The sequence below is a fragment of the Apodemus sylvaticus genome, chromosome 22, assembly GCF_947179515.1.
Source record: "Apodemus sylvaticus chromosome 22, mApoSyl1.1, whole genome shotgun sequence".
NCBI lineage: Eukaryota > Metazoa > Chordata > Mammalia > Rodentia > Muridae > Apodemus > Apodemus sylvaticus.
Window position 1 is genome coordinate 30,177,635 of NC_067493.1, and position 13,384 is coordinate 30,191,018.

A 13,384-nucleotide genomic window follows, 5' to 3' on the forward strand; every position below is an offset into this window, starting at 1 on the left:
TATTTCCTGATCATTACCTACAGAATTATCATTACTTATTTATATTCCCCAAATGAAGGAGAGAATTAGCACGCAAAACCCATGACCTTTTTTTTAAAAATTCTGAGTGTGTCAAGAAGTGTTTAGATCATGGAATTTAATGGAAATGTTATGGACTATTGCAGAATCCATTCATATTTTAAGACTTGTAATTCAAGTGTTGGAGACAAGATGTATGTAGCAGTGTTTGTCTAATGTTATGTAACTGTATCACAATATTTTCATGCTCTCTTTTTATTAGTCACAGAAACTAAATGGGGTCTGAGAACAACTCACAAATTTCACATTTTATCCTTTTGGGAATTTCAAAGAACCCAAGTCTCCAGCCTTTCTTCTTTGTGCTGTTCCTGGCCATGTACTTGGTCACCATGCTTGGAAACCTGCTCATGGTCCTAACAACAATTATGAGTCCCCATCTGCATACACCTATGTACTTCTTCCTCTCCAACCTATCCATTGTGGATGCCTGCTTCACTTCTACAACTGTACCAAAGATGTTGGTGAATATAAACACAAAAACTAACTCCATCCCGTATAAGAACTGCATTGCCCAAATGCATTTCTTCATACTCTTTTCAGGTCTGGAAATATTTCTGCTGACTTTGATGGCCTATGACAGATATGTGGCCATCTGTCAGCCCCTGCATTATACTACCATCATGAGCCCCCAGCTCTGTTTTCTGACGGTCCTAGCATCCTGGATCATGAATATAGTCCACTCCATAACACAAAGCTTAATGACATTACGACTGACCTTCTGCACACATTTGGAAATCCCACACTTTTTCTGTGAACTTAATCAAGTGGTGCAAAATGCTTGCTCTGATACTCTTCCCAATCATGTGGTTATCTATTTTGCAGCCGTGTTGTGGGCTTGTTGCCCCCTGATTGGAATCCTTTACTCTTACTCCAAGATATTTTCCTCCCTGCGTGCAATATCATCACTGCAGGGGAAATACAAAGCATTTTCTACCTGTACATCTCACTTGTTAGTTGTCTCTTTATTCTATGGCACAGGACTAGGTGTTTACCTCAGTTCTGCTTCAACAAAAAACTCACAGTCAACTGCAAGTGCCTCTGTTATGTACAGTGTGGTGACACCCATGCTCAACCCATTCACCTACAGCCTTAGGAATAACGATATAAAGAAAGCTCTGAGAAAAATTTTGGGTTGAAAGTAAGAAAAGAACCCTTTACTAAGGTGCTAAGCATGAGTACATGTCTATGATAATACAGCACATTGCTCTCTGCTGGGACCTTGAAATAGAACATGCTTCTGGTTTTTTTTTTGAAAGTTTCTCACTTTCTGAGTTCAGGTTCTGCATACCTTTCAAATGTATGATCCACTTTATCACCTTCTGTATGCGCTATGATATTCACTTTCCACTTTTTCCATTGCTATTTCTCCCAACAATTAAAAAATTGAATCAAGAGCTACTCAAAACTCCCCACTCATCAAAGAAAAAATATTTAGAAATAATTTCATTGCCAATGACATGGGTCAGACTCAGAATTTAATATTTTTATTTATTACTCATGGTGTGTTGTAGAGAGACTTATTGGGGTACTGAGCTGCCAGACAGGAACTTGACATTGACCAAGGACAACGGCTTCAAGTAGGAATTTGACATTAGAGCATAATAGGGAAGTGGGTTAAAGCAGGAATTTTAATCTTAGAGAGAAGCAGGCTTCAGGCAAGATTTTGGGCTTGGACAAGGAAGTAGGCTCAGGTGTTTTGGTCATTCTGACAAGCCCCTGGAAACAACTGTCACAGAACTTTGCTTACTGCCTTGACAATTTTGTGTTTACAGTCTTGTTTGTTCCTCATTGTACTACTATTGATCTTAATTCCTGCATGTAATTAAATTAGTATAAACGTGGATTGGAAATTATTAAACTCACCCTTCAGTCTCAGAATTCACTGGGGTAATGCTGCAGTTTTGTCTAATTGTCTCTTTCTTTTTAATCCTCACTCCTGCCCTGTAGAACCTGTTGACTGACTGAGCAGTCTTAGTTGGTGTGTGACTGTGTGGTACATACATACTGGCCCACATGCTATAACAAGTGTGTGTATGTCAAGCACATCTTTATGGAGTCAATTCACATATTTCCTTTTTACATGTTTCAAATCATAACATTTTCCATAAATGCATAAAGCAACTGTCTTTACTTAATGAGATATTTGATTTCCATAGACTCAGTAATTTTAAGCTGTAGTTAAAAATAGTCATGAATTTTACTGCTATTAGGAAACACTGCATTTTGAAAGTATGGTCATATGTATAATATTACAGTGGAAGAATATTAGAGACTAGATTGTTTCAGTATTTGGTTTATCATTCCATGTTGTCTCACTAACTTAACCATCTTTTCTGATAATGCTAACATAATTAATTTGCATGTATAATGGTTTGTAATTGGAGTTTTTCATATGTCTAGGACCCTGTGTGTATTTTGACTCAGTATCTATAGTTTCTATCTTAATATCAGGTAAATGACTTAAGAATTGTCTATTCCCCAGACTTTCATAGTCGGATTTGTACATGTGTTGATTCAGATAGAATTTGAATTAATAATATTGATATATAAATGATAAAAAGATCAGCGCTATAGTCAGCTTCTTTCTTATCCAGTTACCCAATAAATAATTACTCAGTAGGTTTCCTTATCATGGTGATTGTAAATATTACCACAATAAGCATGTGTGGGTATATGGCTTTTTCTTTGTTGATTTCATTTGCTTCCTACCTTAGCTAAAAGCAATAATATGACATTGTATTACAACTTTTCTTGATGTTGCCATCAGGAAGCCAAGTAATAAATTTCTTTTCTATCTCTTTTTATTTATACACCCAGCTACAATTTGTGCAAAATAACAAGGTACAAAACATTGATACATATTGAAAGCTCACATGATACCACGGACTGGAGTGTCATGGTTTTATACTCAAAGGAGTACAGCACCTCTCCTGTTTCATGCAGTAGCCATTTTCTAGAAATAAAACACTATGTACTAGCAATATTTGAAGTTTCAAGGGACCTAGACTTGAGAGAAAAGTTTAATTGGCTCTAGTATTTATTATAAGATAATAGAACATTCTTTAATACAGAAAAGCTGGTAAAGAAGAAATAATTAAAAACGATTCCCTTGCCTTATATCCAGATCACCTGGGAACAAACTCTTCAGTAAACATTTTCATTACACACATAACAATGTCCCACAGGGTTTGGAGTACCCAGGAGATGGTTTAAGAAGAGAAATGTGAATAATGAGCACATTCCTGTCTCTCTGATTGCTGTCCCGTACATTGTGTAACATTGTTCTGGACAGGACGTGATTTTTCTCATAAAATCTTTTTTTTTATTCTTTTTTTTATTCGATATAATTTTTTATTTACATTTCAAATGATTTCCCCTTTTATAGCCCCCCACTCCCCGAAAGTCCCATAAGCCCCTTTCTCTTCCCCTGTCCTCCCACCCACCCCTTCCCACTTCCCCGTTCTGGTTTTACCGAATACTGCTTCACTGAGTCTTTCCAGAACAAGGGGCCACTCCTCCTTTCTTATTGTACCTCATTTGATGTGTGGATTATCTTTTGGGTATTCCAGTTTTCTAGGTTAATATCCACTTATTAGTAAATGCGTACCATGATTCATCTTTTGAGTCTGAGTTACCTCGCTTAGTATGATGTTCTCTAGCTCCATCCATTTGCCTAAGAATTTCATGAATTCATTGTTTCTAATGGCTGAATAGTACTCCATTGTGTATATATATATATATACCACATTTTTTGCATCCACTCTTCTGTTGAGGGATACCTGGGTTCTATCCAGCATCTGGCAATTATAAATAGGGCCACTATGAACATAGTAGAGCATGTATCCTTATTACATGTTGGGGAATCCTCTGGGTATATGCCCAGGAGTGGTATAGCAGGATCTTCTGGAAGTGAGGTACCCAGTTTTCGGAGGAACCGCCAGACTGATTTCCAGAGTGGTTGTACTAATTTACAACCCCATCAGCAGTGGAGGAGTGTTCCTCTTTCTCCACACACTCTCCAACACCTGCTGTCTCCTGAATTTTTAATCTTAGCCATTCTGACTGGTGTAAGGTGAAATCTCAGGGTTGTTTTGATTTGCATTTCCCTAAAATCATAATACTGGCTTAGAGACCATTGCCTTAATTCACAGCCCAGAATACAACCTGGAGAAGTCAATTCTATCTTCCCACCATGTTGATGGGTCATCAGGATCAAACTCAGGTCATCAAACAGTGGCAAGCAACTTTACCTGCTAAAGCATTTTCTCAGTTGAACCTGCTTCCAACTAGCTGTCCTAAACAGGTACCCAGAGGCTTCAGGTCAACTCTAATTCTTAATACCATATCTCTGGACATAAATGTATTTAACAGGGAAACTGAGGGATCAGGGAAGTGAAGTCATGTGTTCATGAGCATCTGCAGAGATACAACGTAGATCATACACATACAGATTGACTCTGCTTTGCCTAGGAACAAGAATATAGGAACACTTGGGGACAGTCTATTATTGTAACAGAAATGGATGTATTTAGTACAGTAAATTATAGAATAAGGAAGATCTATTTGAAAAGCTAGTATAGACAGGAAAATAGAGATGTAGTGTCTAGGATGGGAAATGTTGGTCTAATGTCAGGCAGAATTCCATCTAGACCCCTGACTGGAACTCCTTCTTTGACATAGCACTCATTCTGTTCCCTAAGGCTTCCCTGCCTCTTATGTTAAGTGCACGTTAACTCTATGGAGTAATTCTTCTAATTTATGGTTCCTCTAGCCTGGTTTCTTAGCAGATGCATGATTCCTGGCAGTGAGCAAAATTAGATCATCTGGGACTCAGCCAAAAATTAATCTATCCTTTTATCCTTGTACTATATCCATACACAGGAGCTGAGTGAGGTCGTTGTCACATCAGATTTCATTAGGCAACCTATGACATTGATACTATGCTCCACCCTCTACTGTCTTGATAAGACAGAGAGACACATTAAGCTTTTATGGAAGATAACATCTGTAATCATGGAATAACTGGAGGTCTTAGTTTAGACATAGGATAGAAGGTCATGGAAGTCTTTTGTTAGAGAATAAAATACTGTGAGACCACATTATCACAGCACGTCAGAATTCTCAACTATAAATGGGATATTAGCAAGCCATAGATTGAAGAAAGGATAGTATCCCATGCCTGTGATCTCCACACTTTAATAGCTGAGGCAGAAGTGCCACAGTTTCAAGGCAATGTAGGACTACAGATTGAGATCCTGTCTCAGAAGTAAAATAAATTATTTGGATCTTAATTCCACTTCTGTTACTTACCAGCATGGTGATCTTTTCCAAGTGTTATTCCTTTTTTGAGATACTATATTCTTACTTACAAAATAATGGTAAATCCATACTCCATGAGGCAGGTGTGAGGTTCAAAATGCGAGCCTGTTGGCACAGACTTGGCTATATAAGTTCTAATTACAAAGTTGCCATAGAGGAACACTGCTATAATTCTGGAATTTTGGAGGTGAAAGCAAGATAATGGGTATAAATGTGTCCAGCTCTATATATGTGTTTATGTGCATGTGTATATGTGTCAATAGTAATCAAAAAAAGAGGATATCCATTTGAAAGAGAGCATTAGAAGTGCTGGAGAAAGGGACATGGGAAAGGCTATAAAGAGAAAACAAAAATAGGAAAATGAGTTAAATGTAAAAAGAAAGGAAACTATTTTCCCAGACTTTGATCTGAAATTATTCTCTTTATATGTCCATCAGTTGTAGATTTGGCCTTTTAATGGTGTCCAAAAGATGATGTGAGTTCGGTTCATGTGTTAATTTTCAAATTTTCTTTGAATGTATAATCTAATTACTATATCTTCAAGTTCAGATATTCTGTTTTCCACATGGCACAGTCTGTTGATGAGGCTTATCACTGAGCCTTTTATTTGACTAATTTTTATTTACAACTTAAAATTATGTTTAGATATTCTGCATTATTTTATATAATTACTGAATTCTGCAACTTTTATGTTGCTTACATGCAGAGTAATTTTCTATAAAGTGAAGACCTATTGGGATCAATAGGTTTTTTTTTAAATCCCTCTACATAAAGGAAAGATATAGTTACAAGCCCATTATCCTAGATAAAACAGATGGTGGCAGATTTGATATTGCTATAGAAAATGGATTACTGTAATTCCACTCTTCACTGTAGACTCAATGGTGCAGTATGATACCATAATTCAACATGTGATTGTTCAATGGATGATTGTGATGTCAGAACCCAGTATTGTAAAGAAAATGTCAGCATTGGAATAGAACAATCGAATGTTGTGAGATATCAATATAATTTTCTGATACAAATATATAGCACTTTAATATTATTATGGACTATTGTGATGTTAAACTCAGCACCATTATATCACATTCAATATTGAGAAAATAGAATGGATTGTCAAATATGAATTGTAACACCAAAATGCTGTATTGTAATGGTTCTACAACCATTGTGATACCATGATAGATCACTGTAGAGCTGTCAAAATGAAGAGTTATGATGTCATATTGAGCACTGTGATATCATAGCATGTATTATATTGTCATATTGTGGTGCTGAGATGTTAGAGCTGAGCATTGAGATGTCAAAATGAAAAATTATGAAGATACAATGAGTATTATGACCTCATGAGACTTTCTAATGTTACCACATGAAAAATTCATATATCAAATGGAGGATTATGTCAAAATTGAGCACTGTGATTCCAGAATTCGTTTTTTATTTAATTTTACTTATTTTGCCTATTCACTTTACATCCCACTCACTGACCCCACCCAGTCGCCCCCTCACAAAACCTTTTCCTCATCCCCACTCTCCTTCTCCCCTGAGTGGGTAGTGAATCCCTGGGTATCCCCCCATTCTGGCACTTCAAGTCTTTTAGTCTTTGCTAGGCTAAGCACTTTCTTTTCCACGGAGGCTAGACAACATATCCCAGCTAGTAGAACATAGAGCACGGTGGTAATGCAATGGTTGTAGAACCATTACAATACAGCATTTTGGTGCTACAATTCATATTTGACAGTACTCCATTCTATTTTCTCAAAGTATAGTTAACAGCTTTTGGGATAGTCTCCATTTTAGTTTTTAGGAGCCCATATGAAAGTCAAGCTGCATATCTGATGTATATGAGCAAGAAGACCTAGGTCTAGCACATGTATGTCTTTTGGCTGGTGTTTCAGACTCTGAAAGCCCCAAGGTTCAAGATGAGTTGTACATGTTAGTCTTCCTATAGAGTTCCTATCTCCTTCACAGCCTGCAAGACTGCCTCCTATTCTTCCATAAAAGTCCCCAACCTCCATTTACTGTTTGGTGTGGGTGTCTATATCTGTCTGAGTCTGCTGCTGGGTGGAGCCTTTCAGAGGACATCATGTTCTTGTCTGCAAGCATAACATGGTATCATTAACTGTAGCCACCTGCAGCTACATGCTAACGGCCTGGGTTCTGTGGAAGGAGAGAAGGGGATAGGAAACAGGGTGGCAAGAGAAAAATCATGGAGACAGGCATAATTTCTTGCTCAAGACTCAACCTTTAATCAATCTCTCCAAAGATAAATAGGCAGGCCAAGACCCTCCCCTGAAGGCTGGAAACTGGTTCTACTTGTTCTGCCTAGGCTAGCAATCAGGTTGCTGGGCTGCTATTCTTTGAGAAAAATGGGCCAAATCTCGAAGGGCTGCAGGAGGTCACAATTAACAGTGTTAGGGATTGGTGTTTGCCAATGGGACAGTTCTCAAGCTGGCATGGTTTGTCTTTGGGCATTTCCTCAGTCTCTACTCCATCCGCTGTACCTGCATTTCTTGTGGACAGGATAAATTTTAAATAGAAAGTTTTTGGGTGAGTTGGTGCCTCTAATGCTCTGTTAGGGTCCCTGCCTGGCTACAGGAGGTGGCCTCTTCAGGTCCCATATCCCCAGTGGAGTGAGTCACAGCTAAGTGAGTCATATCTTTGATTATTGAACACCTCCCATATCCCAGGCCTAGTCTTAAAGATGTCCCTCACCTCCTCACTCCCATCAGTAGCAGATTTCTACTCATTTTCATGACCACCTAGTCATCTCTCCTTTCCTTCCCTAATAATTTTTTCATACAGCACTATGATGCAATATTAAAATATTGTGCTTGAAGAATGGAATACTTTCATGTCACATTGCAGCTTTGTAATGACACAATATTGTATTATGATGTTAAAATGGGGTATATAACACCAAAATGGAGCATTGTGGTGTCACAATTGAAATAGTACATTGTGATGTGGCAGTGAACATCATAATGATTTATTCTGATTTTACAATGGGGCTTGTGATGTTAAATTGTAATAATGTGGTTCCTCAATAGCGTAATTTGGTATCACAATGCTAAATTGTTGGCACATGGCTGCGATAAGGAAATAGAAAATTATGATGACTCAATGGTTCATTCAAATGTTACAATGGATATTAGAATACCAGAATTCATACAGTGATCATGCAAGCAGGCATTGTTATGCTTTGTAATGGCACAAATCTAAGAAAAAAGGAAAGGCAAGAAAGAGCTTGACAACAAAGGTGTTTATTTTGAATTAACCCTGATGAATGGTTCTCACCAAAGAATGAAAGAAAGCAAACATCTCTTACAGTATGGGGTACAGAATTCAGTAGGTTAGTCTTGGTTAGCTAGGTCCTATTAATGATTAAACTATGACAAGCAGGAATAATATTAGTGGCATTGATGTCAGAAAAAATGGAAACCAAATCTGATAGCTATGAGGATAGGGTGCCTCACAAACAAGAATGTAGTTCATAGGAGATTGTTGGCTCATTCTTTTAATACTAGTTAGAAACAAACATGTGGTAACCATAGAGCATTCATACATTCAAAACAGAGAGAGGTGACATTTGCCTTTAATTCCAGCACTTGGGAAGCAGAGACAGGTGAGTCTCTGAGTTTGAAGCCAACCTGGTCAACAAGTGAATTCAGGACAGCCAGGAATACACAGAAAAAAAACTGTTTTGAAAAACTCAAAACCCAAAACCCAAAAGCAAAACAAAAAATAGGCAAAACTTTGCTTATCGTTTCCAATAGTATAATTTCAAGGACAAAAGGAGGACACATTGCTATCTGCCAAATTCAATTCTCAAGGCACAACAGTTCTGTATTGGCACTATCCATGGACTTCACTTTAGGAGCCCTGTGTTTTTCAAAGCTTTCTACTGACCCCAAACTTTGCAGTCTGTGCCCAACACAAACTGCTATTGAATCCCTGCCCCCAAAGCTCCACCATTTTAAGAATGTCTACACCAAGACTACTTGAGAAGCAAGTGGGTGCAGAACCAGATGCCTAGAGAGGTGAGACTCACTACACAGGCTCTGTGCTCCAAGATGTGAAGTTTCACAACATATCATGCCAAGGCCTTGTCCACAGCTACACTTGGGCTGTAGCTTGTCCCCAGCTACACAGGGTGTTACAGTTGATACCTGATTTAAAGAAGCCATAGGTGGAGGGTTCCATACTGGCTTCTCAGACCCACCATGATTAGTTTCAGCTTAACAGTCTGGTAACAGATACAGCTATAACACAAGAAACATACTCAAAGTGACAACAGAAAACATTGAACCAATAGCTGTGGAGAACATGAAATAATGAGACTTGACAAATGGAGTCCTCTGCTTCAGAGATCCAACATTGTCTTTGGTACAAGCCAGATACATTGGAAGCATCCAACTGGGCTACTCTAGATATTCTTAAAATTCAAGTCTGTGCTTCTCCTTTCCAAACCCACAGCTTGGCTCCGATTCTGTTGTGTTCTATTAAAAGCCAAAGTGCAAGGCCTATACTTGGATGAAACTTCTTGCTTTGGCCACAAATCCAGAAAACTATGGACAGGATTCATTTCACTTAATGTTTAAAATAGGAAAGATGTTTCAGTGGCTGCCTATGGCTTTCAAATCTAGAGTAATTTGGAGAAGGTTATGAAAATATTGAAATCCACTGTTCAAAGTTCTCAAATAACTAATAGAAATATACAAATAATTTTTTAATCCTGGGTCAAAACAGTGAGTTTAAAGTTACAGGCCAATTCTGTGAAAAAGAACCTATAACGCACAAAAAGATTAACATCATTAAACAGGTATCTTATGCTTTGTAGAGGAAAAATATTTAGAGCTTCCTCACAGTAAAATATGATTCGATGACAATAAATGAAAAACTGCCAGTTCCTTTCACATGTGTCTGTATTAAAAATATTGAGTCTATCCATTCCAGACAGTTCTCAAATACAGAGATATCCCCATGGATATCATCAAAAAGAGTCCATGATAGCTCTAACCCCAGAGGCCAGGATACCATTAAAAGGGTGTCAGGACATGAAAATATTTAAAAATGTTTCTTTCATACAAGAACTAACAGGAAATGCAAACATGAAGGGTTCAAGGACCCTGCCATCAAGTTTTCAAAAACTGATAACAAAAAGTGAAAGGCAGGCTCAGAGTTCCTTTAATGAGTCCTTGAGAGGAAATTGTACTGGGGACACTTTTGCTGAAGAAAATCAGATGTGTAGTATGGCTGTGAATCAGGACTAAGGTAATATGTATTACACATGCAAATCTGATGTTACAGAATATCCTGTTTGGATCATCTGAATGATGCTATTAGATATTGGATGTATATCTGAAACCTGTGGCTACAGATACATATATAACAGCAGATGTCTTTGTCTGGAATCAGTGGGAGGCGTGACCAATGGTAGAGATTTGATGCTCCAGCATATGGGGATGTGAGAGCAGTGGGGAAGGAGAGGATGGGCAGGTAGGGGAGCACACTCATACAGGCAATGGGGAGGGGTATAGAAGGTGGATGTGGGAGGGGGGATGGGTTTGGTAACCTGGAAATGCGACATCATTTGAGATATAAATTAATGGAATGATTAATAAAAATTATCAGCATATTGACCAAGTGACCTTTTACTTGTCTAAAGTCTCAAGTCAATCTATAATTCTTGACAGGAAAATTTTATTAACTCTGTATTATATGTGCAATCCACTAGTATTTTCCTCTCTAAAGAAATCAGCAAATTGAATCATCCATCAACAAATCACATCTGGTTTGTACTGTAAAGCTACAAATACCTCAGACGAACAACACATCCATGGAAAGACTGCTGTTTTCAGTTTTTCTGATTATAAAATAATATTGCTCATGGATATTATTGCCTGTTTCTTTTGTTTCCAATACTTCCAATCCTTCAAACCTAAATTACTTCTTAGATCTCAACATAGAAGGGGATTTAGAGTATCAATTGACAGTGGTATACTCTGAAAAACCTTTCCTATCTCACATTGCTATCTCCATCTCCTTTCACAGACACATACAATCAAAAGCAGAGTAGCTGAGTGAGCTTAAATGGCTTTATAACCCACAGTCATGACTTAAATCCGAGGGTGTTTTGTTAGTGTGTGTGAAATCAGTTAGTTTCCTTCATTCATCATCTGCCTTCCTCTTGCTTTCTCACTATACTTTACCCACCAGAAAAAATGTAGACTACACATGGACTAATAATTTCCTGACAGGATGTGTGTTTCATTTTCCATGCCCTGAGTTCCCATAGAACAGAAAGCAGCTATTTGATTGCTGTGTGCTTTACATGGGGATACTCATCATGATGGAAGCAATAATGTTATTTGGCAGCCAACGTGAATAATCATATCATAAAGAAGACATGCTGTGTGGTTTCACTACCTTCTTTTTAATGACAGCACATGGCAAAACTTTAAATTATCACCACTATCATAATACAATGTCCCACTAAGTCCAATTGAATACCTATACCACATTTATATTTGATAAATAACAAAATATCATATTTCCAAGATGATATTAAAGATATTTTCAGAAACCCAAGATAACACTTAGATGTGAATTTTCAATAGGTCTTAATAAAACTGAAATAGAATACATACACTTAAACATGAATCAGTAATATGTGATTACTTTTAAAATGCTCAATGTGATTCTTTAGACATTGAAGTTTGTTATATCCAGCTCCAGTCAGCCAGCACTTGTGGGCATCCACAATAGTGCCTGGGTTTTGTAACTGTATATAGGATGCATTCCTGGGTGGGATAGTCTCTGAATGGTCTTTCCCTCAGACTCTGATCAACCTTTTGTCTTTTTATCTCCTTCTGTGGGTATTTTCCCCTTTCTACAAAGGATCCTAGGATCCATACTTTGTTCTTCCTCCTTCTTGGGCATCATTTGTTATGTGAATTGTGTCTTGGGTATTCCAAGCTTCTAGGCTAATATCCACATATCAGTGAGTGCATACCATGTGTGTTCATTTGTGATTGGGTTACCTCATTCAGGATGATATTTTCCAGTTCTATCCCTTTGTCTAAGAATCTCGTGAATTTATTGTTTTTAATGGCTGACTAGTACTCTATTGTGTATATATACCACATTTTCTGTATCCATTCCTCCATTGAGGGACATCTGGATTCTTTCCAGCTTCTGGATATTATAAATAGGACTGCTATGAACATAGTGGAGCATGTGTCCTTATTACATGCTGGAGAATACTCTGGGTACATATCCAGGAGTGACAAATTAGGGTCCTCCAGCAGCATTATGCCCAGTTTATGCTGAGGAACTGCTGGATATAGCGATCACCTGGGAGGCTCTCCTAGTGCATGACAAATACAGAGGAGGGCACTCTCAGCCAGCCATTGAACTGAGCACAGGGTCCCCAATGGAGGAGCTAGAGAAAGGACCCTAGGAGCTTAAGGGGTTTGCAGCACCATAGGAGGAACAATTTGAGTCACCAAGTACTCCCAGAGCTCCCAGGGACAAAACCATCAACCAAAGAATACACATAGATCTTCCCATGGTCTCAGACACATGGGCAGTGGAGGATGATCTTGCTGGATACCAAATGGGGGAGAGGCCCTTGGTCCTGGAAAGACTTGTTACTGTAGTGTAGAGGAATACCAGGACAGGGAAGCGGGAGTGAGTTGATTGGGGAGGGGAAGATGGCTTATGGGATTTTCGGGGGAGAGGGGAACCAGGAAAAGGAACAACATTTGAAGTGTAAAGAATATACCTAAGATAAATAAATAAATAAATAAATAAATAAATAAATAAATAAATAAATAAATAAATAAAAAAGAAAGAAATTGAAGTTTGAAAATTATGTTTGATCATACAAAATATTATCTAAACACCAAATTCTCGCTACTTCTCTTTGTGATATATGTTTATAGCTCAATATCACAGATATAAAATAAGTCCTTGGTTTTCTTCA

The 13,384-nt window shown here is 37.8% G+C and overlaps 1 protein-coding gene across 1 annotated transcript; it reads left to right on the forward strand.

The window, feature by feature from the left end:
• The first annotated feature begins 293 nt into the window (after positions 1-293).
• On the forward strand, positions 294-1,214 carry LOC127672716 (olfactory receptor 7A10-like). Its single transcript, XM_052168033.1, has one exon. The coding sequence runs from the start codon at positions 294-296 to the stop codon at positions 1,212-1,214; it is 921 nt and encodes a 306-aa protein (XP_052023993.1).
• Positions 1,215-13,384: the final 12,170 nt, after the last annotated feature.

Bases quoted from the DNA above. Each gene is read 5' to 3' on its own strand.
- LOC127672716 (XM_052168033.1), top strand. From the start codon at position 294: ATGGGGTCTGAGAACAACTCACAAATTTCACATTTTATCCTTTTGGGA.